Genomic DNA, 24887 nt, shown 5'->3' on the forward strand with positions numbered 1-24887 from the left:
AGCGAGCATCAATCTGAAACACACGCCAGCCGACGGCTCCATCGCCAACACTCGTCTCGCCGCCAAGCCGTTCAGCCCCAACACGATGTTGACCTTCCCTGCGGCTACGACTCTTGGTGAGCGACGCTAAGAAAAATATGTAAACTTTTTTCCATCTACAGCTGTGTTACGATGTTCGACGGCTATATTCAGATAGATTGTGTCGGAGGAATTCTCCAGCCGGATGGCGGAAAGCACCCGCCTAATCCTAGTTAAGGATGGGTTTGGAGGAGACTTAGGAGCGCTCGATCGGTGTGCGGATGAACACAGGGAGAACGTTAGGATTTTAGAGCGGTTCGGGCCGCCGGAGCGTAACACCCTACGTCCACTTGGGAGTTGTATTGACTGTGTAATCCCGGGTCGAACTTAGTCTGGACTTGAGTTCGTGTGTATGGACCTGACCTCCCTATCTAACGAATGCACTCTCCCTTTTATAGTCCAAAGGGAGTGCTTACACTGAGCGGGACCCCGACATATGGGTCCGGCCAATAGGAGCTTGTTCTATGAGAGATATGGAGATCTTCATCTCCAGTTCCTCTCCGTAGTCCTCACAATCGGGAAGTTGATGTGCGTATCCACAACTAGGATACGGCCGTGTACAGCCTTGTCTTGCTCAGTGTTCGGTGTCAGCGTTGCCCAACAGTGAAGCCGTGCTGTCACTGTTGGGATGTAACCTCTTGTCAGGCGGTGAAACAACACTGACCTGTTGCGTGCGCACTGTCGCAGCGCACGCCTTGGCTCTCCCATTACAGGCCATCATCACGCACGCAGCGCCGTAACAGGACTGTACACAGTCCGCGCACTGTGCACGGTGATACGACGCGCCGCCTTGGAAACAGGCGGTCTTACCGTGGTGTCAGCCTACCTGCCCCGTGTGTCAGTGGCAGGCTGCTCTTTTTGACTTGGGCGCGCCCGGCCCAGCTACCGCATTAAATGCTGGTAGGTGGAGAGGTGACCCGCAAGGGGCCTCCAGCCGCAGGCACGCGGCAGGGCCAACCCCGTTCCCTCCGCAGGACGGCACATGGCAGCGCCGGACCTCTTCCTGGGGGAAGGGGGGTTCGGCCCCCCAAGGCCGGTCGGAGCGGGCTGGCCTGTGATGGGCGGACCACCACACGTGATGCCCCCGGACCTCCCTGAGGAGACTGGATCCGCAGGAGCTACCCGAGGGCTCTTCCAACCTTCCTGGGGACGCAGAGACCCCTGACCCGGGGCAGCTCGGGGAGGGTCCGGAGACCACGGTCCTAGCTGTCAGGCACTGGTCGTATGCCACGTCCCCCAGAAGGCAAGGGGGAGATTACGTATTTGTGAGTTCTTAAGGGCCTGGACACCCTAGCAGGAGGTACCCCTGTCTGTATATACCGACAGATTGCATAGTGACGGTGTCCTCGGAAGGAAACGGTTACGGCTCATATGATCGATTTCCTCGAGGTGACACGGCTATATTCAGATTGCATAGTGACGGTATCCTCGGAAAGAAACGGCTACGGCCCGTACGACCGATTGCCCCGAGGTGACACAGCTATATTAAGATTGTATAGCGACGGTATTCTCTGAAGGAAATGGCTACGAATCGTACGACCGATTTTCCCGATGTGACACGGCTATAATTATTCCATGAAGGGCAAGACTATTTTTGGGGTCTAAGCTATTTTCTCGTTGATGAAGAACAGAAGATTGCTAATTGTAGGACTTGTCCCGTTGCATGGCAGCGAGAGAAGCGAAGAATAATCTTGCAAGCATATCGCTACTGGATCGGAAACGCTGCACCAAAACAACTCAATTTCATCGGCCTGCGGAAAGCCGACGAAAACCGTTAAATAGTTCGTCGGCTTAAGCAAACCGACAAAATTGCCTTATTTTTGTCGGCCTGAAAAGGGCCGACGAAACTAAGTCCCTATTTTCGTCGGCTTCAACAGGACCGACGAAACTACATGTTTTATTTTCGTCGACTTGACCTGGACCGACGAAACTAACTTAATTTCGTTAGCCTGGTTGAAGCCGACGAAAATAGTTGTGCCCTGCGTCGCGAACTAGCCCATACTGTTTTATCCAGCCGCCACTTACTGCCCGCCCGCCCGCCCCCAGCCCCCCGCCGCCCGCGCGCTCCGGCTGGCCCCGCCGCGCGCGTCCCCCCCCCCCCCTGACCCGGCCGCCGCCGCCGTCGACGAGGAGTCCTGCACGTCCAGACGCCGCTGCAAGCTGCACCTCGCCGTCGTCAACGAAGGAAGCAAGTGCTGCGCCAACGAGCAGCAGCCACCGCCGCCAACGAGCGAGCATCAATCTGCAACACACGCCAGCCGAGGGCTCCATCGCCAACACTCGTCTCGCCGCCAAGCCGTTCAGCCTCAACACGATGTTGATCTTCCCTGCGGCTACGACTCTTGGTGAGTTTTGAGGTCTTGTGCTGTATCCACAAGAGAAAATAATGTCTATTAATATCTGGATTCGCCACCGGCAGCCAGGTAGTAGCAGGAGAGCGCGGGGTGGAGTGATAGAGTAGAAGACCAGTGGTGGCATACAGAAAGAAAGACTAGTGATATTAGAGAAGGATGGTAACGTGGAACCTTGATCTTATCGTGGGCCTAGCGATGAACCCGACCTGACTCGACAAAAGCACCAAGTCGGCCATAATGTCCATACGCGAAGCCGACTAGATAGCCAGCCCAGCCCACCAGATTGTTCTGGCCGAGACAAGTGAGCCCACACAACAGATGGTGGCCCATTCAAGATTACGTTGGATTGGTTTGGTCCCCTCGTTCGACGGCACATTCCAGAGCCCGGTTTGCTCCCGACTCACCATAGCCCATAGCCATAGGAGAAGAAAAGGAAGACCTACCCTTCTCCTTCCCCACCCCGGCGGCTCCAACTCGATTCTTCACCTCGCGCCCTCTTCAGCTATTTCCGTGTTTCGGATGATTTCGAATCGAAAACGAGAGCGCGCGACAGGGCGGGACAGATAGATCTAGAGGAGGAACAAGCACACAAACACTCCCGCACACAGAGACGGGCGGGCAAACTGAGTTCGGCCAGCTGCGGCCTTCGTGCCCTCCGTACCGGTGTCATGGGGATGGTGTCGCTGAATCGCCTCATGTTCAAGCACAAGGAGCGGAGGCGTCGCAGGCGAGTCCGCAGTAAGTCACCTCTCAGCCCCCACCTCCTCTGCCACTCTGTTATTCCTCTTCTGATTCGCCGTGTCCATGGCCTGAATTGAAATATAGTCTGATCTGCGTAGTATTGCTCCATTAACCTATGGAACGAGCCTCTGGTGCTGCTTATACGCTTCTTCCTTGCAAAGATTATCTTTTTATGGTGTCGGCTGGTAGAAAAAAAAAACCTTCTGAAGGAGGAGCAAACTGGGTCAATTAGATTGGTATAAGCCGGCTATCAGCAGTTCACTTGACCTTAATATCTTACTATGTTTCTTTTTAAAGCCCAAAACCTTACTTTGGTGGATATCGACTAGCCATGATTGCTCCTTATTCTCTGTTTTGAGTAGAGTCGGTTTTCAACCACACTCATTTTGTGTTCAGATGTGTATATTCTCATAAAAAATAGTGGGGTGGGAGGTGATTCCGAAGTTAAAGAAGATAATATTCTCATAAAAAAAAGTGGGGTGGTTCTCGTAATGGTAGTCGTGTATCGAGAAAAGCCAGCACTGCAGTGAAGGTTTCATGATTTGAGAAGCAGCTGAGGCACGGTGGGCTAACAGCTCACCATCCAAAGGTAGCTGGGAAGCCAATGCCTTGTTTAGCAGAAATATATTATGAGATGAGCCTTAGAGGGAAGAGAGTGAAGGTGGTTGATCCCACCGACTGGTTAGCTCCTCCATCTTGTGCTTGACGGGTTTGCAGTATTTTTGCACATAATATTGATGGTCGGTTATAATTTTTTTTCTTGAATTCGAACGATGTGGGTTTTTAGTAAATAAATTAGTGTTCCTGCAAATTTTTGATAATAGGAATAAATCGGATTGCTGCCTGTGAGTTTGTATACTTGACTTGGTTGTTTCCTTCTTTTATTATCTGTGCTATTCAGTAACATGCATGTTCTGCTGCAGATGGATTGATTACTTCAGTGTCACAAGAAAATGAATCACTCTGCCAAGAAATTGATCAATCTCAGAGTGGTGAAATGTCGAGATATTCAGGGCCAGACCTTCCTGAGGTATGGCATAACATGTTGATAATGCAAAGCTTATATTGCAAGTAGAACTTTTTTATGACTGCTAATTGGTGGGCCTATGGTAGGTATTACATGTTTGTTACTGCTATAGTGAAGACTATGCTATAGCTTCTTAACCAATTGAGTTTAGTTACATGGTAACCATTAAAATAGAGTTTACCTGGCATATGGTCATAAATCATTGAAAGCTAACCTGGCAGTACTTTAACAGTCCTTGATTACATGGTCAAGGAGTAGTACGGCTTTGCTTTGTAGTTCCCTTTCTGCATTCTGATTGCTCAATTCATCATTTCCCCATGAAACCTTTCTCTTATTACTTATACCAGAAAATGGGCCTAGCATTTCTAGTTGAACCAGTAAACTTTACAGATGTTTTCCAAGGAACTTGATTATTCTATTAAGCTATAACAGAATTGCAATAAACATGGAACATTTTCTTTTCGCCTACTTATGAGTAGCCAGTTTTAAGAGTAGATTGTACTTATCGTCAAAGTATTGTAGTCATACAGAGTATGTGAACACTATCTGGTAGCCTAGTAAAAGAGCTATTTTTGAAACTTTTCTCTGTATGCACATATCCTTTTGATCAGGGCCAAAGTACCTTCCTACCTTGTTCTCCACAATGCCTGCATGACCTCATGCGAAAATTGAAGGAAATCTATCATAAGACTGTCGCCAACAAACAAGACTAGGCTAGCTGTATTAGTGAGCGAGACCATGGTCGTGTGTGTATTGATGGGAAAGGGATCAATTGTGAACTTGAGAGTTACTTACTTACCTCACGATAGTTTTGAGGTCTTGTGCTGTATCCACAAGAGAAAATAAGGTGTCATTATGCTTACTGTGTGCATTTCTAGTGTTCAGGATTTTTTTTTTGTGTTCTAATGTCTATGACCTCATACTGGGGGGTGGTTACCAAGTTCTATGCCATGTATGTAGCTGCTAGGAAGGTCATTTAAATATTATTGAATATTTTGCACCAATGCGGAAGCTAATGATAGTTCCTTTTCTTTTCGCTACATGAGATTAGTTATTTATTGCATGCAATTGTGTAATGCCTGATCCCTGATTTCTTGGTTGGTACAGATGAACAAAAACCCTGTACTGTTGACTACTTCAGGTGTAAATATATTACAGAAAAGAAACCAATATTGTTGACCACGTAGTGATATTAGTTGATCGTACTAATTACTAAGGGACGTTCTAGAAACACATCATCCGCAAGAAAAAAAAGGAAGTTTTATACACATGCTGAACTTACCTACCAAAATTGCATTCCAGTGCATTTGTCTTCCTCTGCGATGCAGCACATTTTGCACAAACATGGACGATCACCTAGAATTTGAATCCATATGGCTCCATTATCCTTTAACAGAAAAAAGAATTGAAGAAAATCAGTTGCCACTAAAAACCAGAGTTGACCGGTGCTTTCAATACTTGTGCAGGATATCTGGTGCCATATACATTCCCTGTTGCCACTCCGAGATTCTGCCCGTTCTGCTTGTGTATCTTACACATTTCTACATTCTTGGAGGCGCTACCCCAAGCTCACATTCACTGAGGAAGCACTGGGCTTGAAACAAATGGAAGGCCAAAAGACAGGAGTGGATTTCACTAACAGAGTTGACCACATTCTGAAAAATCACTCTGGCACTGGCGTGAAGATACTCAAGCTTGCAGTCCCTCTTTATCGCAATGTCAGCAGCTGTCATCTCACTAGTTGGCTCCAGAATGCTATCACACCAGGGATTGAAGAAGTAAATCTTACACTGCATTCAGAATATATGGAAGAGTACAACTTCCCATGCTCAATTTTACATAATGGGTGTGGGAACTCAATTCTTTATCTTCGCCTTACCTACTGCGCCTTCCGGCCCACAAGCGGATCTGATTGCTTGAGAAGCCTGACAAAACTAGATCTGTACAAAGTGTCTATTACAGGGGATGAGTTAGGGTGTCTTATTTCCAATACTTTTGCTTTGGAGAAGTTGATGCTCGGACAATGCAATGAGCTAATTTGTCTAAAAATACCATTCTGGCTGGAGCGGCTCAGCTTCGTGTATTTGACTTGGTGCAGAATGCTGCAAGTGATAGAGAGTGCAGCTCCAAACCTCTCCACTTTTAAGTTAATTGGTGACCCGGTACAAATGTCATTTGGAATATCATCACAAGTGAAGAACCTAAATGTGGGCTTTTCATTTAAGCCCAACATTCTTAGTTATGCTATTACCAAGCTCCCTTCTGTTTTTCCACATCTTGAAACTCTTATCTTATCTTCGATGAGTGAGGTATACTTTGAAACTTCACAATATTGATACCAGTGTGATGACATATACGCTTGTCATGCTCACGAATATAGCTCATTCGGGTCACCTTTGTACAGATGATTGATACACCAATGGTAGCTGACAAATTCCTCCACCTCAAGCACTTGAAGATTTTTCTTTCTATCCTTTATGACAGCTGGTCCCCAGCCTATGATTTTTTGTCACTGGTTTCGTTTCTGGATGCTTCTCCTCAACTGGAGACTTTCCTTTTAAGTGTAAGTTACTGTTCTTCTTGCAAAGATATCTAGTATCTGGTGTGTAGCCATTTAATTCAATATTGATCCTGTGTAGATTAGACATCTGGGTGATATGGAGCATGATTCTGGGGATGACGCACACATGAGGCAGATTCCTAAGTACAAGCATTGCAGGCTCAGGAAGGTGCGCATCAATGGATTCTTCTCTGCAAAGGGCATGGTTGAGCTAACATGTCATATTCTGGAGGTAGCAACATCACTTGAAAGTCTGACGGTGGACACTGTATATAATGAGGAGGAGGATGATAAAATTAGTAGGTGTGCTGTTAAGAAAAGCGGTGAATGCTGGTCCATCAGCAGGGATTGGATCTTAGAAGCACATAAAGCGGTTGGGGTCATCAAAAGGTACATCCTGGAAAGAGTTCCCTCTACAGTTAAGATAAATGTTGGGGAGCCTTGTAGACGGTGTCATTCTATAGATGTGATAGCATCCAATATTTAACTGTGCAATGTTGCATATGTTATAATCACTTTGTTATTTGGGTAGTGTCCAGTATTTAACTGTGCAGTGTTGCGTGTGTCATTTGTCATAACTGTTCATTGTTTAGGTCCTGTGGTATTACACTCTTGTGCTTTGTGTTATCATAATTTTGTATCATATATACTCCCGCTGTTCTTAAGGTCCATCCGCCGATCCCTCACTCCCTGTTTCGTATCATATGTACTCCCGCTGTTCTTAATTGAATTATGTTCAGCACAAAGCTAACTCCCTCCGTTCCAAAATATATTTACTTCTAGTATTCAAATTGTATTTTATAATACAGCTACTTTTAAGTTTCCAAGCCGATTTTTTTGTATGCGAGATCTAAAATACCCTTCCATGCATACAAATTAATTATGGTATGCAATCTGCAAGCAAGCTAAATAGGAAAGCCATAATTATTCTTTTAACTAAAGAAGGGTAATTTAGACTTTAACTCTCCATCCTTAATCTGTTTGGAAAACTTTAGAAGTAGCTATATTGTGAGATAGAGGGAGTAGTTTAAAGTGCTATTGTTTAAAAATTAAGTCCTAAACATCATTTATTCTAGATTAGACAGAGTACAAGTTTTTCTGTGCTTCTGAGGACGTTTGGAAGGGGAGGATTGATCTAATAAATTTGTAGAATTTAATTCGAATTTATACTAAACCCTAGGGACTTGGGTCCACAACATCGCCAACCAGAGTTCATCTTGCCCTGCGAACCCGGTCCCGATCTCACGTCTAACAGCAAAACAGCGTGGTTAGCTAACAGCGGACTGTATATATTTTCACTAAAAAAATAGTTTTTCTATATATTGTGTATAATCTAGAAAACTATTTTTATTATCTATCTTTAACTAGCGAGAAATATAAAATGGAGGATAGCTACATTCAAATAACCACTTGTAGAAGCTGTTGGAGGTATTTTCTTCAAAATCTCTATTTCCAATAATAAGACCAATAATGAGAAAAGATATAGAGAGAAAAGATATAGAGAGTCTCTTGCTCACCAACTTTTTTACTACGGAGAGCTAAACTAAATAAACTGATTTAAAAGTTCAAATCAATTCGCACCATACAGCACACTACATGCTGCAAAATTGTGTTAGCTAAGAAAGAGGACATGGATGACCAAAACCATGCACGAGTTAGGAAGAAGAAGTGATTAACATGACTAAACCTCTGGTGATGGACGTAGGAAGAAGAAGACTGACTATTTACACGACTAACGGCAAAGCTAACCGATCCAAGAGGATCGCTGCAAAAGAAATCAACCCGAGGACGCAATGGGTATGTAGCCCGGCAGTGCGCAGTGGCAGCAGGCACGCATCCAAGGCGTCGTCAGTAGGAGATGTCGACGAGCGCGATCATGGCGTTCGCGACGAGATCCCCGTGCGGCGCCGTCTGCCGCACCCCGCTGAGCGAGGCGTACTGCTGGCTCCCCGGCGGCGCCGGCAGCCGCCGCGCCGCGCCGCTCGCGTAGGGCCGCAGCTCGGCCTCGTAGAAGGACGCGACCTCCCGGAGCGCGGCGCACGCCCGCGGCAGGTGGCGCGCGAGCGGCAGCGCGAGGTTGAACGGCCACAGCAGGAAGGCGTAGTGGAACGCCTGCACGAACCCGCCGGCCACGGCCGGCACGGCGAGGAGCACCAGGTGAACCGGCATCGGTCGCGATCGCCCGCCGCCTTCTCCTGAGCTCTAGTATGATCGACGGCCGCGCCACCGCTCGCTGCTGCCAGATGGCGCGTCTGTGTCCCTCTACCCCTGCGTGGTGGTAGCCGTGGACGACGGAGGGAGGATAGAGATACGTTGCTTGCTTGTGGACAATGGCGAGGGGTTTTATAATTGAAACCCGCCACCATTGACTGTTTGATTAGTTTAGCAGCTGCTTGTGATCGGGGTCCATCCGTTAACCCCGCTTGCCGGCCCGACGCTGTGCGCGGATTATTGGGCGGGCGGCCGCGGCTCGTTCGTTCCTTTGCTTACGTTTTTTTGTGTCGGCAGATTCTAGCGCGGGGCCAACCGATTGAATTCATTCCCCAGTGGCACGTCGTCGTTTTCCCTGTGGGGAGCAGGAGGACTTTTCTTGTTTTGCTTTGATCTTTGAACCTGCCGATAGGGAAAGACTAGAGCGAGGCATTTGCTTGATGATGGTTTTGTAAGCACGTCTTTGTTTCGGTCATAATTAAACAACTACTACTGCGTTGAGTCTGCAGCCACCAACAGCTTCAGATGCATCACGCATAGTAGACGACCTGTATCCCCCGATGCGATTGAGTATTCAGAGTATCAGGTAACCATCGTGCGGTTCTGAAATTTGGTCGAATTGAAGCACAATCTGTTTACGACGGAGTGAACTCTGTCATGGTATGCAAAAGGAGAAAAGAAAAGGAAAGGAAAAGGTCTTGCATTGGCCAGTTGAGCTCAGCCGCTAGCGGGAGCAAAAGCCCGAAAATCTGAATCTGAAATTCCTGCTTGAAATCTGGAAAAGTCCAAACCGGATGATTGGCTTTACGCGCCTACGGTTGCCAACTTGCCATCAACCGAGCCGGGCCCAGTGGCGAGCGGTGACGCGTCCGTCCCTCCGGCTAGCTATTTCTGGAACGGGTCAACCTCTGCAAGAAAAAGAAGCGAACGTTGTTCCATTCCTGCAGCCGGGAACAGTACAGCACCCTTTTCGGAAACGGATAAACCTACAAATGGAGGGTCCTCGGATACACACACATGCATGTAGATACAGTGATCGTGTATGGTTCGTGTCCAGATACAGCTGGAATTAATATGATCCGTGGCAGGTGCATGGCTGCTCGTCAGGAGCACGACCGATCAGAGAGAGATATTTGCGAGAGGATTGAGCCCCACAGAGAAGAAGAAGTTGGTGCTGGTGCTGGCATCACCTCCATGAGCTCGGTCAGGCTGCGCGATCGGCCTCGTCGCCGTCATACGGGCAGGCGGCGCATGGTCGTTTCGCCACAGATTCCCTGGCCTCGGCCTTTCTCGGTTCCAGGAGCTGCCGGCCTTTCGGAGATCCTGGCATCGACCGGGTTTCAGCTAGCGGCAGTACGATCTGCTGATGAGTGTGCGAGGATATCCATGTGGATCGGATAAGGTTGCAGCGTGCAAGATTTTGTATTTTTTTTTCCGGTCACGCATAACGCCAATGTAGGACAGATGATCGAGTAGTATGTGATGGAATTGAGCTCCACGAGAAGATCAGTACGGTCGAGTGTGATGGGGACACGGGAATGGTGGTTGTGATTAGCTTAATCTCGAGGGTGGATCGTGCGTGCTCGTATCGTTGTGTGCACGTCTCATTCGGACGCGGCAGCGACTAGAACGGGGCGTCCGGAATGGTGTTGGCTGCAATGATTAGAGACAATGCCAGCGTCGATCATGGCGAATTGGCATCACGTACAAGCAAGCAAGCATGCGTGGAGTAGGTGACAAGGGCTCATCGGCTATGCTTATTGGGGGCAGAAAGGAATCAAGGGGCACCGAACGCATCGATTACAGTACGTGTCACTGCAGCGATGTATGGTGTCGTCGTCCGGGTTTCAGTAGGAGACGGCGAGCGTGGTCGTCGGTGCCATTCCCACCCGGGCACCCCCGCTGCTCCCACGGCGGTGGCGGTGCTGGCCCCAGACCGCGCCACGCGCGCAGGCGGCGCGCAGCCACGCGGCGTGCGAGGCGAGCGCGCCGCAGAAGGCCGCGCAGGTGGCGCGCGAGCGGGCAGCCAGAGGCTGAGCGGCCACAGCTGGACCACTCAGCAGGAGGCCCCTCGCGGCCGCGATCGCCAGCAGGCAGGCAGATGGAGCCGCCCCCGATCACGCCGGAGCACGCGCACCGGCCACCGGGCTGATGGCACCCTGCGCCGGCGGCGAGCAGATGATCGCACACTCTTCCAGAGTGAATGCTGCTGCGGGTGCCTCTCGTGGTGGGGTTCGCTAACCAGGAGAGACGGCGACGTCGCCGCCGCTCGCTGCCGTGATATTTGCCGGGTGGCGCAGCGCTGCGACCTGCTGGGACGGAGGGTTGCGGCCTTCCCCGGTTGCGACTCGCGAGCGGGGAACGCACTGGCCGGTTGATGCCTCGATGGTGTGGGCCAAGACTGGTTCTGACACGTCATTACCAGAACGGCGGACGTGGCCCGTCCCGTGTGGACTGGCATGCTGTTCCGATGTGGCATGGTTGCCGTACACGGCAGCTTCCTTCTGGGACCCATATATGTGGGCCATTCTTTTGGGTCTTTGAAATTTCAAATGACGAGGTAGTTGCGCGCTGTGCCTGCCGGTCCGCAGTTTGAAGATTTCAAATATGATTGCGGGGATATTGTGAGAAGTGGACTTTGCAGCGATGTCAATCTAAAAGTTCTTTCAGCTTAAAGTCGGACAGCTGAAGATTTCACCTTGAGATTTCGAAGGTACATGAAGAAACTCATGAAAAATCCACTTTCTCTTTAGCAAGCTCATGAAAGAAAGGTCCCCTGTCATTTCATTTCATTTATATAGGAGAACACAGTTTAGACATTTACAAGATTGTAAGAAAGGAAACGAAACGAAAAGAAAGAAGGAACTTCATTGAACTGAACAAAAGAGAAGAAAGGGGCGGTCAATGTCCAGTTCAATTTTGTCAATTGAAACTTCCACCTGGACTAACAAAGGGGAAACAAAAATCTAACATTCGATCTGTCTGACAACTTGGGGATCTCTAGTTCATGCAGCCTGCCTTGTGTATTGTGTTGCTTGTTGCAGTTGCTGTCAGATGCCCCTGGCCCTCGATCGATCGATCAACATGAAAATGTTTTGGCGTGCTAACCGATCCAAGATGACCGCGGCGAAAACCAGAGGAATCAATCAGATCGTCGACGATGGATGGATCACCCGGCAACAACACCGGAGCGCGCGGGACGGGCGGGATCGTGCCTTAATTAGTAGATGTCGTCGAAGGCCATCATGGCGTGCGCGACGGCGTCCTCGCGCGTCCTCACCACGCCGCCGGCCGAGGAGTCGTCGCCGCCGCCGGCGTCCCGGTGGCTCCGCGCCTGCAGCAGCTGCACGCCGCGCCGGGCGCCGCTGGCGTAGGCGTGCAGCCCGGCGGCGTAGAAGGACGCGATCCCCCGGAGCGCGATGCAGGCCCGGGGCAGGTCGCGCGCCAGCGGCAGCGCGGCGTTGAACGGCCACAGCAGGAACGCGAGGTGGAACGCCTGCAGGAACCCGCCGGCCGCGGCCGGCACGGCGAGGAGCAGCACGGGAACCGCCATGGATGTGAAGATCTCTGCGAGCTGATCTGTACAGCACCACCACTACTCCATGCGCCTGCTGCCTGCATCTAGGCTTGGTTTGCGATCGATGAGGCGATGACCATGTGCACGATGCCGAGCACGAGGCGTTGACTGGCTACCAAAGACCCGATCGAACAGCCATGGAAAGGAAGGGTGGATGCCTTGCTAGCCGACGATGCTGGGGTGGTTTTATAATTGCAACTGGTCTCTGTTAACAATGGATAAGGCAGCATCTCAGATGCGTGATTAAATTATACTCCACGGGGCCCGTGCGTCTGGCTTTCTTCATAAATAAAGCTGGTGTACAGATCTACTATACTGCAAGTAAGGTTTGAATTAATCATGTGCAAGTAAGGACTGTCAGATTTTAAGCAAGTGCAGGATCAGATTTTTAGCTAGCCCCAGCCCCACAAACCAACTGTCGGAACATGGATGAAGTTTGGAACGTTCCACGGAGCACCAACTTCGCTGTCCGTGTGCTCTCAGTCCATCATACGGGCGGCGCGCGGTCGTGTCCCTGCGTCTCTCAGGCCCCTGTACGTGTTGCCCTTTCTTGGTCGGAGGAGCCGCTCTTCGCCTGCTCATGGACGTCGGCATCATCATTATCTCCGATGAGAAATTCAGAGAAAATCGATTGTATTTACCAACCAGAGTAACAGAAATCGCCCAGCTCTTTCAATGCCAGCCAAAATTGAACTGTACCAAGAACAACACCGAACCAAACGAGCGGATGGATGGACAAGCTAGCGGGGGAGAGACTTCCTAATTTTTAAACTAAACCACTAGCAAAGGGCAATTGCCACGACGGCGGCAGCGCCGCCGCGCCCTCGCGCGCGAAGCCACGCCTGGTGGGCGCCCGCCGGCGGTGCTCAGTCGGAGATGCTGAGCATGGCGTGAAGGACGTAGTCGTCGACGCCGCCCCCGCGCCCGCTGTGGGCGCTCCGGACGGCGCCGCGCGCCAGGGCCTGGTGCAGCCACGCGGCGTGCTCGGCCAGGAGGCCGTACAGTACGGCGCAGGCCTCGGGCAGGTGGCGCGCCAGCGGCAGCCGGAGGTCGTGCGGCGCCGAGAGGTTGAACACCTGCATGAGCCCCCTCGCCGCCACGAACGCCAGCAGGTGGAGCCCCATCTAAGGGAAGCCTCAAGCCAACACCAATCCCGCCGGCGGCGAGCACACGCACCTGCGATCTCTTGATTGGCAACAACTAACGGCGGCGACGGAGAGCGTTGCCCTCTCTCGGTCTCTCTCCCGCGCGCTTCTTCTCTGAAGCAGGGCGGACCGGCGGCCTATCTGAGGTCGTCTCGTCTGGAGAATGCGGGTGTCCCATGGCGGGTTAAGTAAGCAAAGGACGGCGAGGCGTCGCTGCCACGCTGGTGTGGTTTGCCAGGGACCCAGGGGGTTGCGGTTGTGGCCTTCCCCGGTTGCGAGCGCCAACGAGCCAACGGCTTGACTAGTATAGTAGCACAAGGGGCCGGGATCTTTCATAGGATTTGGAATAAATGGCAACTAACTTTTCTGACGTGTCAGTTGGCGTGTGCTATAGGGAGCTGTGAACGAGTGATGTGCAGGTGTGCAACAGTGCAAGGGAGAAGTGAAAGTGGGAGGAACGTGTGGGTAGCCCTGCTTGTACATTGTATTTAAATATGTAAGTGCAAAAAAAAATCAGTTTGCAAACATTGTATCTAACGCAATACTAGTACACTATCCGTGCATTGCTACGGGTTAACCGGACTTACACGAGACCATCAGTCTTACGCTCTTTCACTTTGTACATGCCGTGCCGTAATCGCGTAGGGTTCCGACTGGGATTCCAATTAATTTGTCCGGATTCCGACTCCCATTCCCATTGATTTGTTCGGATTCTAACCAGAATTATTCCAATTAACGGATCAAGGAATTATTGTTTGCTCTAGAGATAGTACAGATGCAATAGATTTTTACCTACCTGAATTTTTGCTCCTGTTGTAATGTAACGTTGTTGCGTCATCTCCAACAGTTTAGAAAATAAGACTCGAGTGTTATAATAGTTTTTAACTAACAACTAATAAGTCTTCTCTATAAAAATATAGCGTGTAGACCTTTCGTGCCTTACCTGATATTTATTAATCGCTGCAGATAGCATAACATCTATAGAGCTCCTGATATAAAAAATATGGAGCAAGTTATTGTTTGCCTCTCATACTTGTTCCTTCGCAATCGCAAATCCTGTATGCTTTGATGGTTATAGCGTGGACCGGCAGGCCGTTTCCTCCAGTAAAATTAATATATATCTTTGGTGCGGTGGGCCTTCGAAGTGGCCCGGTCGGTCAGCTGCGCCGACCGATCGCTGCCGTACGGCTGGCTCACCACTTGCGCCGCTACAGGACGTTCCATTTTTGTTGCGGATGGGAACGAGAGCGACGCCCTTTTCAGCAATGGATAAGGTAGCAGCTCAGACGATGCCACGGTGGCCAGATCACGGCGGCGGCACGAGAGGGAGAGCGCATAAACAAACCGCTAAACCTTTTGTCCTCTTCTTCACACACAAGTTGGAGCCAACACGCAGCAATGCGCGGCGAGGTAGTAGCGGCGTCGGCCCCGCATTTCCTGGAGCAATCATACGGCACGCGAGGTCGTTTCCCTGCGTACTCTGGCCCCTGTCGATGGCCTTTCTCGGCCCCGAGGAGCCGCTCCGCGCTCCTTCATTCTGGCGTTGGCCTTGCTGACTCATTCTCTTTATATATTAAATTTTTTTAAAAAATAAGTTATTCTAGAATTTAAAATTCATATTTTTGGACGGAGGGAGCAGATACGATGGCAGTGCTAACTCTCTTCGAGGAACGTACTTACTATATAGGAGTATGCGTGTGCTGTCCAGGGGTCAAAGGTACAGCCGAAAATGACGAGAAACGTTGACCATTTTTGAATTTTTCGCTGTTGCTGTTGGCGAGGATAGCTGGATCGTCCAGGGGTCAGTATTTTATGACGACGTCCGAGCTACTGTAGTAGGCAATACTCGTATAATATACCGGCGAATCGTCCAGGAGGACAATCTTCGCAAAAAAAAAACACACACACACATTGGTCCACCTGGTATCCGCTCATGTCAGTTGTCAAAAGAAGAGCACGCACGGCGAGGACGCAAAGAATCACGACTTTTCTTTGTTGCCGGTACGTCGACGATGATGATTACGATCAATGGTTGAATCTGGACTGCATGCGGGGCCCGCCTCGATGCTGCGTTGTCCTGCTGCTATTCGTCGCGTCAGTTCACTCGCATCCCACACAGACCATATGATCCCTACGCTTAGAAGTTACGTAGAAATGCTGGCTAGCGAGCTCTAGAGTTGCCACCACCACCGAGTCTACGACGGTCTGCTGATGATCTGGAGAAACCTTCCATGCCTACTCCACACGGAATTACTACTGGACCCATTTACCAGATGGGCCCCGGGGGGCCCGCTGGGCCAAGCTGTCGGACCACGGAAAGAGGGTGCCTGACGGCTGACGCTTACCCGCGGATCGTCTTGTTGTTGGCGTTTGGTTTTGCAAATCTAGGAATCAACGCAACCAAATCGTGATTGAGTTGGGCTCTCGAGGACAAGACAGCGGCGGGCACTCTCATTCAACGCGATTTCGATCGTACGCATGGTTAGTTGGTGACGATTTGATCTCAACGCCCGCGAAAACACACTCAGTTTTGTTTTTTTTTCCTCCTTGATTGCACTGGCCGGATACGGCATTCGTGCCGTCACTGTAAACTCTGCCTCTTTTCTTCGCAACTGATCGATCGGCATGTGAAAGGGAAACCACATGTAAACCTGATGGAAGCTCGATGCCGATTACAATGGCTTTGTAGTTACAGATCATGATTTCTACAGCACAGAGCTTCTCACTCCTGGGAATTTGAGATGCTAGCTAGCTAGCTAAGCGCGCAAAAGCACGGCAAGGAAGAAGAGCGAGAGAAGAAAGAAAACGAAGGGAGACAGCAAATCCTAGCTAGCTACTCACAGATTGGGGAAGAGCGCCTACACGGCGCGGCGCCTGGCTCGGGCCCCGGGGCTAGCCTCGGTTCGGAAGTTCAGTCCGAGAGCGTCAGCAGCGCGTTGCGGAAGTACTCGTCGAGGGGGCTCTCTTCCCCGCGGCGCCGGCGGCTGCGGACGGCGGCGCGCAGGCGGGCGGCGTGCGAGACGAGCGCGCCGTAGAAGGCGGCGCAGGCCTCGGGCAGGTGGCGCGCCAGCGGCACCCAGAGGTTGAGCGGCCACAGCAGCGGCGCCGACACCTGGAACACCTGCAGGAAGCCCCGCGCCGCCACGAACGCCAGCAGGTGGATCCCCATCGACCAAATCTCGCAATCCAATCAAAACCCGCCGGGGCGCGCAGGCACAGTATTTATCTTCGCAGCAACGAGAAGAAGACCGCCGCCCCTGGTCGCTCGCCTATCTCAGCTCAGCTGGAGAAGAAGGAATTGAGCTAAGTAAGAAGAGGACGGCAACGTCGCTGCTCTCGCCCTCGCTGGGGTCAGTGTCAGTTGCCGGTGGCGCCGGGGAGGAGGGGAGGCGGGTGCGGCCTTCCCCAGTTGCGACTTGCGGGCGCGGACGACCGACCAGTTGTTGGGCCGGCTGGGCGGACGAGGACGGGAGATCTTTCGTGAGGGATCCAGATAGGCGTGGCATGTCATTTGCGGGAAGGTTAATGGTGACGTGCCCCCCCGCTCCGGCACGTTGTTCCGACCGGTGGGGCTACGGCACTGGAGTGGAGAGATGCATGCGGTGTGGTCACGGCTTCCGTGCGGGAGGGAGGTGGGCCAGCCGCCCAGGGCCCTTCTTTCTGGCGGTGGGCCCCTTGATGTCGTTGGGCCTATGAGTCTATATGATGATGGTGAGTTCATCTGACCGGGCCAGTTGTGCCTGCGGCCTGGTACGGCTACGGGGCACCTGCTCCCCGATTGAAAGGAAAATTATACTAAAAGTTTTAGTTAAGACTGGACTTTATTATGTAGGAATCAATCTAAAGTTTCCTATTACTCCGATTTTGAGAATCGGAAAAATCAGGCTTCTGAAATCCGCACCATAATCCGGGCTAATCCAAACGGCCCGGAAGTCTAACTAGATTCGGCCGCAACTCTATAAAATCCTTAGAATACGGGCCTCTACTCTATATGGGCTCACTGACACTGTGGCTTCCCAAACTCCACATCTTGGGCTTCAGATGGGCCAGTCTAAGTGTGTGTGGGTCGTCATCTTCATCCGGACAAGTACAGCCCAAGGTATTTGTGGCCACGGGCATCAAGCAAGGTCCAAAATTCATCATTTAGCGATAGCGCCGCCCACGAGGCCACGCTGCAGCTGAAGTCTGAGGCTCCTTTGGTTCAGCTTCCAATCCTAGATTCACGTTGCAAAAGTCCAATTCCCAACCAAAGGGTTCCTAGGGAAGAATAGATTCTCGTAAATCTACCGATTCCGCCTGTGTAAACCGAAATCGGGGCGCACACCAGATTTCACCGCTTCTCAGCGGTATTTACCCGCCTGCCATTGGTTATGCGATCGAATCATTCTTTCTTTTTACCCCGTGACCTTGTCTTTCCTTTATCCGCTCCACCCGCCGCTGCAGGTTGTCCCGCCGCAGCCCTCCTCCGACGCCCTCCCGACGCACCCCCCCCCCCCTGCCGCCCCCGCCGCCCCCCCCCCCCGCCGCCCCCAACGCGCCGCCCGCCCGCCGCTGCAGGTCCTCCCGCCGCCCCCCCGACGAGCCCCCCGCTGCTGCAGGTCCTCCCGCCGACCCCCCGACGCGCCCCCCGCCTCGGCGCCCGCCGCCCCCCAACGCGCCGCCCACCGCCCGCTGCAGGTCCTCCCAACGCGCCCCGACGCCCCCGCCCCCCCCCCCTCCCCCTGACGCGCCCCCAGCCGCCGCCCGTCGCCGCCCGTGCTGGTAACGAAAAATAGAGGAGAAAGAGATAAGGAACGGAAAAGGGAGAAGGGAAAAGGAAAAAAAAAGAAAGAAGAAAGGAAAAATAGAAAGAAAAAAAGAGGAAAGAAATGTAGAGAAAAAAATGAAAGAAAAAAGAAATTGTTCAATTATTTTTATAACGTGGATATATATTTTGTATAAATTATTATATATGTCAAATATTAACAAACATGAATATTTTCTTTTCAAAACGGTCATCTACATGTCCATACGATTAATTAGCATATAAAGAGCCTTATGGGATCTTAGGGGCATAACAGATATTTCTTATAGAAATCCACAGCTGACAGTTGTTTTAGCCAAACAGCTTTCAACTTTTCCACAGCTGTGAGCTCACAGTAGCTTTCCCACAGCTGATTCCAGAAATCAAATTTTCAGGAATCCACAGCTGAACCAAACACACCCGGAGAAAACGGTGACCACGTGTGACCAGCGATCGTGCTGCGTCTCTCAGTTAATGGAAAGCTCTTTTCCATCAAAAAGAAAAAAAAGAGCACAGAGTTTCGCAAGTAGCCCTAGCAACTAGGTAAAATATCCTCAGATTGTCGATTCTGAGAAGATGAAGATTTCATTATTTTACTTTAGGTAAATTCTCAGCTATCAAAAGAATGCAGGTTTAACTTTTAAACATAGCGAACTACAAAATTTATCTAAGCTAGGCTTGTCGAGCTGCAACCAGCCAAGTGTGATATTACGCAGCCTGGGTTAACTTTACAGCCTCTCGTGCATGTATGAAGTGGAGCACATTATTCTTACCACTTGGTAAACATGCAGACTTTCGGCCACTTGACACGTTGGAGAAGCGGCTTAGCTTGAGAGCTGAAAGAAATGGTCCATTCACCATTCAATTCCTCAAACTAAACCATACGCAAAAACATCACAATGCTTGGTAGTAATAGAATTTAGGACAAGATCTTAGCTCAACACACTGCTTTGGTAACTTGACTTACTATAAAGCCTAATAAACTTTCACAGAACAGAGTTGAGCTAAAATTGCTAGTGGTAGCAAACATGCTGCCATTACTGATCCTAAATATGTTACAGCATCCATAGCTCAAACGATACCAACCAGAGAGATCATGATTCTATTGCCTTCTCCTACACTAGAGGTCATCGTCACTTTGAATATCCGGTCTACATCCATCCAGCCAGAACCTGTGTAGACAAGCTCCTACACTGGCGTCGATATGGTTGCTTCGAAGTATCCACTACATGGACCCATAGAGGCAGCAACTAGGAGTTGCTGGTAAGATCACTGTCATTGTCGTTGTCGCCAGTTGTATCTGCTTCCTTCACCTCTTGAATCATCTTAAGTACTTGCCAGGCAGCGGGCCGACTTTCTGGTGAGGACCGAACGCAAGCAGCGGCTATGTCGACAATCATTGAGATGCGGTCACTGTCCACTCCTTCATCCTCTCTCGCTGACTGAACGTAGGTTTGGAGATTACTTGCGACCAAGATTGAGTGCTGAAGTGGTGGCTTTCCGCTAAGGAGCTCAAGGAGGAGGACACCAAAAGCGTATATGTCTGATTTTGGAGTTAGCATTCTGTTGGACTTCATGTTTTCTGGTGCTCTATAAGCAGCATCGTCTTTGACCTCTGATGATTCCAGGAGGAACGACAAACAATTGTCTGTAAGGCAAGCCTCAAAGTCTGAACCAAGCAGAACGTTAGAAGATTTGATGTTCCCATGGACAAGTCGAGATGCTTGATGAATGTAAGCAAGGCCCTGTGCAACATCTTCTGCTATCTTCAGGCATGATGTCCAGTGAAGTGGTTTTGCCCGCGATGACCTTGAACCTGCATCTCACAAAAGTTAACAGAACTATTAAGCACAACTGGAAAGAAATCTTTTCATACAATTTACTGTCTGCATAAAACGTATTGCTATATTGATATGTTCTAAGTTTTGAAGAGTTTTCTTTATCTAAAACAAGTGTTTTGTAAAGCTGGAGTGAATTGCACTAGTAATCAATGCTCATAAGCAAGTCAACATCTCATCTCATCTGCACATTCCTAAGCACCGACCAATATCATGCCACATCTCAAGTAGTATGAGCATACCACTGTTATAAAAGGTACTAAATCCAGACCTTGCTAAATACAGGTGCACCACTAGTGGAGCTGGACACTAATTATTTATTCTTCAAAAATAAAGGAAAATACAAAGGAGAAGTCATGAACCATAAAATTCTACTGTAGAGGTCAAATGATGTTTTCATGGATCACAAAAATCAATTATACCTCTGTTATTCCCCCAATAAGTGCTGCATATTTATCATTCCAACATACAGTGAATAAGCAATAACATCCATTATACTCTTGGCAATGATTACTAATCAGTAAAACATTACATGCAACCTTGTTCTTTTTTTCTAAACAAATCATTAGTCAGATGACCACAACATGTGACCAGCAACCACTTATGAGTTATGAGTGCATATATGCTTCGTTTATTGGGACAAAGACAAAAATCCAAGCAATCAACCCATAAAAGCATCGCATATATGGATTTGATAAGTGTCAACATTTTGTGACAAATCTTCACGTGGTCAAGTCTTCTTAGCTCTTAATTTAAATTGGAATGGAGAGTATCCAGTTTGAAGAAGGTATGCTTGGCTATGGATCAGACTGGGATCAGGTGCCGTCATTACTGCTACTGTTTGCAATTTAAGCAGTAGCACTAACATTTGCCATCCATGTATCAATCAATACTCAGGATTGATCACTGGCCCACCTTTACTTATATTCCCTCCCCAAGACCCATCTTTCTTCTTACATCCACTGCTTTCTGCCCATCCATGGAGATCGCTGCATGTGTTGTGGATGGGAAACTGCAAGGGAGGAGCAGAGACAGGACAATAGGCGCCGCCACCGGGAAAAGGCCCTGCCCTGTGGGCGAGTCAACGATGCTAGTCTAGGGGGTGGAACCGTGCAGTGGCGGAGGACAGATGAAATTTGACGTATGGCGGAATATCCCGCTGGCTGTCGCAGCATGTTGGTTGCCGCTCTTCCAAATTGAATGATACATCAGGCTAGCAGTCACTCCGCTTGCTATGCATTAGGATCCCATGCTACATGTTGCATTGCCACTCAGGTTTTGCTTAGGCTCCCTGCTAATTGTAGTCTTTCTGCACAGAGTACTGAGTGTGGGTGACTGCAAAAAAGTTGAGGTATGGTGCGCCATACATGGCCATGCTGGTCCTCCGCCACTAGAACCGTGCAACAACATAACGCCCAACTTGTGAAGAGTTTTGTTTAGAACTATTAGAACAATTGATAAAATATCCTATGAATGCATAAAAAATGTAGTGATATCTTTAAAACAAGTAGGTTTAGCTGGAGTGTAAATAGAATGTTTGCATTCCACAAATTACAAAGCCTCATCGGTACTATGTCAAAACTCAAATATATAATCATATCACTGTTAAAAAAAATATAAGAATGCCAAATGCAGATGCAGCACAACTGCATAGGCAGAGCTAGCGCCAAATTTCTGATTCATCAAAAGAAAAGGAAAGAGAAAGCAGAAATCCCCAAGTATGCACTTCCCAACAATCAGTCTAGTGTAGAGATTGACTGACATTTTTCACTGTCCGCTAAGTTCATTACACCTTGCTACTTCTAAATAGTTTTACATAACTTATCTAACCAACATCCAGCAATACAATACCGTTGGCAGTGATTACTAATCAGCAAAACACTAGATAAAATGCAACCATGTTCTTTGTTTTCCTTCCATGAATCTAAAAAGGTGACAAGCGGCCACTTATGAATGCCTGTATGCTTTGTTTAATGGGTTCTCAGAGAAAAGCACCCACTAGTGGCGTCCACATTCTGCTGCCAGGTTTTCACGTGGCCAGGTCTGCTTAATTTCAATTCATGGCTATGTTGGGATGAAGAATGCCTACTTTGAAAAGGTGATGCTAGCCTAGATCACTAATAATCTACCATAGTACTAGATGTAAAGGTGAACATTAGAATTGTTCCCAGCACCAATCAGTTTAGTCTGTCCAACACAACTAACAGCTGATAAGATACTCTGCTACAAAGTTCATCATTCAGATCGTAAGGGAAGAACACGGAACGTACCATGGACGAGAGAGTAGAGGCTGCCATTAGGCTGGTAGTCGTACACGAGCAGCCGCTCCTCCTTAGCCTGGAAGAATGCCCGGAGCGGCACAAGGTTCGGATGCCGCAGTCGGCCAACTGCATCCATGTTCTGCTCGAATGCCTCAGCTTCCAGCGCCGCCGGGCCAATCTTGGCTGCGTCCAGCCTTTTCACAATCACGACGAGCCGGCCGTCGAGCACCGCCTTGTACGTCGTCCCCACGCTCCCGCGGCCGAGCACCTCTGCTGAAGCGCGCATCAGCTGCTCGAGGCTGTAGCTCGCCGCCTCGCCCGCGCAGAACGTTAGGCAACCGCTCCGCTCCAGCCGCCGCGCCTTCTCCTCCGGCACCATAATCGCGGCCGTCTCCTCATCGGGCACGCACTCCACGTAGCCAATGTCAGCATTGTCCCTGCTCACCTCCGACGCGGGCGCGTTCTTCTTGGGGTTGGGGCTTGCGTACGAGGCGGAGCTCGGGCGCCTCCGCTTGTTGCTCCTCTTCATCGCAATCATGGCGCAAAGGAGAAGCGCGGCTAGGACCGTCCCCACGGCAACCGCGACAGCCAACATGGTCCTCCTCCTCACTTTCTTCGCGTGAGGCGCGGACGAATCCGGCATGCTCAGGCTCTCTCGCTGCGGGTCACTGTCGCTGGCGGCAGCGCTCTGAACTGGGGGAGCGGCGGTGCCGTTGCTGCCGCCTCCGTGGAAGAAAAGGAGGTGCGACCCGCGGCACTCGCGGCGGACCACCTCACCGCAGAGCTCCGGGTTGCCCGCGAACGCGGCGGCGCCCGCCTGGGTCATGACGGGCGTGACCGGCACCGGGCCCGAGAAGTTGTTGTAGGAGACGTTGAGTACCTTGAGCGAGGACTGGTTCCACGCCGGGAGGGAGCCGTTGAAGTGGTTGGCGTCGAGGCGCAGGAACGTGAGATGCGGGAACGCGACCTCAATGCCGGGCGGGAGCTCGCCGGAGAGCCTGTTCCCGGAGAGGTCGATGGAGCGGAGGCGGCGCAGGGTCGCGAGCGAGGCCGGGAACGGGCCCGAGAAGCGGTTCCCCGCGAGGTAGAGCGCCTTGAGGTTGGCGAGCGGGGAGAGGTCCGGGACGGGCCCGTGGAGCGCGTTGGACTTGAGGCTGAGCACGCGGAGCTCGGCGAGGCGCGAGAGCGTGTCCGGCGCGAACGTCCCGTTGAGCCCCACCGACTCGAGGACGAGACGGATGATTTGGCCGGACGCGGTGCAGGTGATCCCGGGGCGGGAGCACGGGGAGGGCGCCGGGGGCACGCGCAGGTGGGAGGACGGGTCGGCCTTGGCGAGGAAGGCGGCGAGGAGCGCGGCCGGGGCCGGCGACCTCGAGGCCAGCGCCGCGGAGGGGGGCGAAGCGGCGTGGACCGGGGACGGCAGCGTCGGCTGCGAGCGGCTGGGGGCCGGGGGCTTCGAGGCCGGCGCCGCGGGCGGGGCCGCCGCGGCTTGGACCGGGGGTGGTAGCAGCGTCGGCTGCGAGTGCGACGCGGCGCCGGGGGCCGCCACCCCGGCCGCGGAGGCGGTGGTGGCGAGGAGGAGCAGGAGGAGGAGGAGGAGGGTGGGGAGCGGGAGGCCGCGGTGGTGGCGGTGCGGCATTGCGGCGCGGTGTGCGTGTACGGGGGTTTTGGGGTTGGGGATTTGGGGAGGGGGGGGGTGAGGGTGGTGGATTTCAGTGGAGCGGCATGTACAGAGGAGGAGGAGGAGATGGGCTGGCTCCGAGTGGGAGCCAGGACGGGGAGAGGGGGGTCAGAGGGTGGTCGCGGCGGCACGTGGGCGGTACGTGGAGTTTAGCGTGCTTTTTTGGCCAAGCGTACGAAACTCATTAGCGGGGACAACAAAGCACGCCCGCAGCCATGGAGTTTAAACGCGAATCACGGAGAGAGACACGACACGAGTCGCTGGCGCTACAAGTTCGGATGGCGAACAACTTCGAAAGCAAAATCGGAGCCCAGAGTGTCTTTGTTTCTTTTTTAAACTCCTACTCAAGTATAAACATTCCTGCCATTTTAGTGTAACTGTATAAAATACACGGCCGAAATAGGAGCAGAAAGCAACGGATTTGCACCGGGGGAATGTTTGAAATGGAGCCGTTGCCCGCTGTCGCCGCTGGTGCCATTTTGTTTAAGACCGCCGTACGCCTACATCAATGCAAAATTTACTGTACCTGTGTCAGGGGCCCCGGAGGACAGTGGATGGGACCCGCCGCGATTGAATCAGGCCGCGGGGCCCACGTGACTGCTGCCGGCCGTGGTAAACCCATCCGCCTACT

At 51.1% G+C, this 24887-nt stretch overlaps 6 protein-coding genes across 8 annotated transcripts; 1 reads left to right on the top strand and 5 right to left on the bottom strand.

Moving 5' to 3' along the window:
* The first annotated feature begins 2210 nt into the window (after positions 1-2210).
* On the top strand, positions 2211-7328 carry LOC112898936. 3 transcript variants are annotated; one of them, XM_025967254.1, is made up of 5 exons: positions 2211-3170; positions 4097-4203; positions 5667-6509; positions 6605-6763; positions 6920-7328. In XM_025967254.1, the coding sequence occupies exons 1-5, from the start codon at positions 3101-3103 to the stop codon at positions 6968-6970; spliced, it is 1230 nt and encodes a 409-aa protein (XP_025823039.1). In that variant the 5' UTR covers positions 2211-3100; the 3' UTR covers positions 6971-7328. The 3 variants fall into 3 exon arrangements, with proteins under 3 accessions (XP_025823039.1, XP_025823040.1, XP_025823038.1); XM_025967255.1 differs by lacking the exon at positions 6920-7328 and adding an exon at positions 6845-6897; XM_025967253.1 differs by having other exon boundaries at positions 2214-3170; positions 6840-7328.
* A 961-nt stretch (positions 7329-8289) lies between these two features.
* LOC112901028 lies at positions 8290-9066 on the bottom strand. The gene has a single exon (XM_025969840.1). It carries the CDS (start codon positions 8927-8929, stop codon positions 8609-8611), a length of 321 nt encoding a protein of 106 aa, XP_025825625.1. The 5' UTR covers positions 8930-9066; the 3' UTR covers positions 8290-8608.
* Positions 9067-11732: 2666 nt separating this feature from the next.
* LOC112901380 lies at positions 11733-13331 on the bottom strand. The gene is made up of 2 exons (XM_025970288.1): positions 13194-13331; positions 11733-13122 (listed from the first exon to the last, which is right to left on the bottom strand). The coding sequence occupies exon 2, from the start codon at positions 12522-12524 to the stop codon at positions 12192-12194; it is 333 nt and encodes a 110-aa protein (XP_025826073.1). The 5' UTR covers positions 12525-13122; positions 13194-13331; the 3' UTR covers positions 11733-12191.
* On the bottom strand, positions 13153-13982 carry LOC112901381. The gene has a single exon (XM_025970290.1). It carries the CDS (start codon positions 13670-13672, stop codon positions 13415-13417), a length of 258 nt encoding a protein of 85 aa, XP_025826075.1. The 5' UTR covers positions 13673-13982; the 3' UTR covers positions 13153-13414.
* Positions 13983-16319: 2337 nt separating this feature from the next.
* Positions 16320-17100, bottom strand: LOC112901427. Its single transcript, XM_025970343.1, has one exon. It carries the CDS (start codon positions 16860-16862, stop codon positions 16605-16607), a length of 258 nt encoding a protein of 85 aa, XP_025826128.1. The 5' UTR covers positions 16863-17100; the 3' UTR covers positions 16320-16604.
* A 2322-nt stretch (positions 17101-19422) lies between these two features.
* On the bottom strand, positions 19423-24239 carry LOC112901426 (probable inactive receptor kinase At5g67200). The gene is made up of 2 exons (XM_025970342.1): positions 22585-24239; positions 19423-20292 (listed from the first exon to the last, which is right to left on the bottom strand). Exons 1-2 carry the CDS (start codon positions 24212-24214, stop codon positions 19727-19729), a joined length of 2196 nt encoding a protein of 731 aa, XP_025826127.1. The 5' UTR covers positions 24215-24239; the 3' UTR covers positions 19423-19726.
* Positions 24240-24887: the final 648 nt, after the last annotated feature.

Source organism: Panicum hallii, chromosome 7, assembly GCF_002211085.1.
Source record: "Panicum hallii strain FIL2 chromosome 7, PHallii_v3.1, whole genome shotgun sequence".
NCBI classification, from domain to species: Eukaryota; Viridiplantae; Streptophyta; class Magnoliopsida; order Poales; family Poaceae; genus Panicum; species Panicum hallii.

What these genes read in the sequence shown, in the direction of transcription:
- LOC112898936 (XM_025967253.1), top strand. Translation starts at nt 3,101, where the DNA reads ATGGGGATGGTGTCGCTGAATCGCCTCATGTTCAAGCACAAGGAGCGG. An exon ending in TCTTATCTTCGATGAGTGAG is followed by an intron (nt 6,510 to 6,604) that starts GTATACTTTGAA and finishes ACCTTTGTACAG; the next exon opens with ATGATTGATACACCAATGGT. An exon ending in TGGAGACTTTCCTTTTAAGT is followed by an intron (nt 6,764 to 6,839) that starts GTAAGTTACTGT and finishes GATCCTGTGTAG; the next exon opens with ATTAGACATCTGGGTGATAT.
- LOC112901028 (XM_025969840.1), bottom strand. Translation starts at nt 8,929, where the DNA reads ATGCCGGTTCACCTGGTGCTCCTCGCCGTGCCGGCCGTGGCCGGCGGG.
- LOC112901380 (XM_025970288.1), bottom strand. Translation starts at nt 12,524, where the DNA reads ATGGCGGTTCCCGTGCTGCTCCTCGCCGTGCCGGCCGCGGCCGGCGGG.
- LOC112901381 (XM_025970290.1), bottom strand. Translation starts at nt 13,672, where the DNA reads ATGGGGCTCCACCTGCTGGCGTTCGTGGCGGCGAGGGGGCTCATGCAG.
- LOC112901427 (XM_025970343.1), bottom strand. Translation starts at nt 16,862, where the DNA reads ATGGGGATCCACCTGCTGGCGTTCGTGGCGGCGCGGGGCTTCCTGCAG.
- LOC112901426 (XM_025970342.1), bottom strand. Translation starts at nt 24,214, where the DNA reads ATGCCGCACCGCCACCACCGCGGCCTCCCGCTCCCCACCCTCCTCCTC. An exon ending in CCTCTACTCTCTCGTCCATG is followed by an intron (nt 20,293 to 22,584) that starts GTACGTTCCGTG and finishes TGTGAGATGCAG; the next exon opens with GTTCAAGGTCATCGCGGGCA.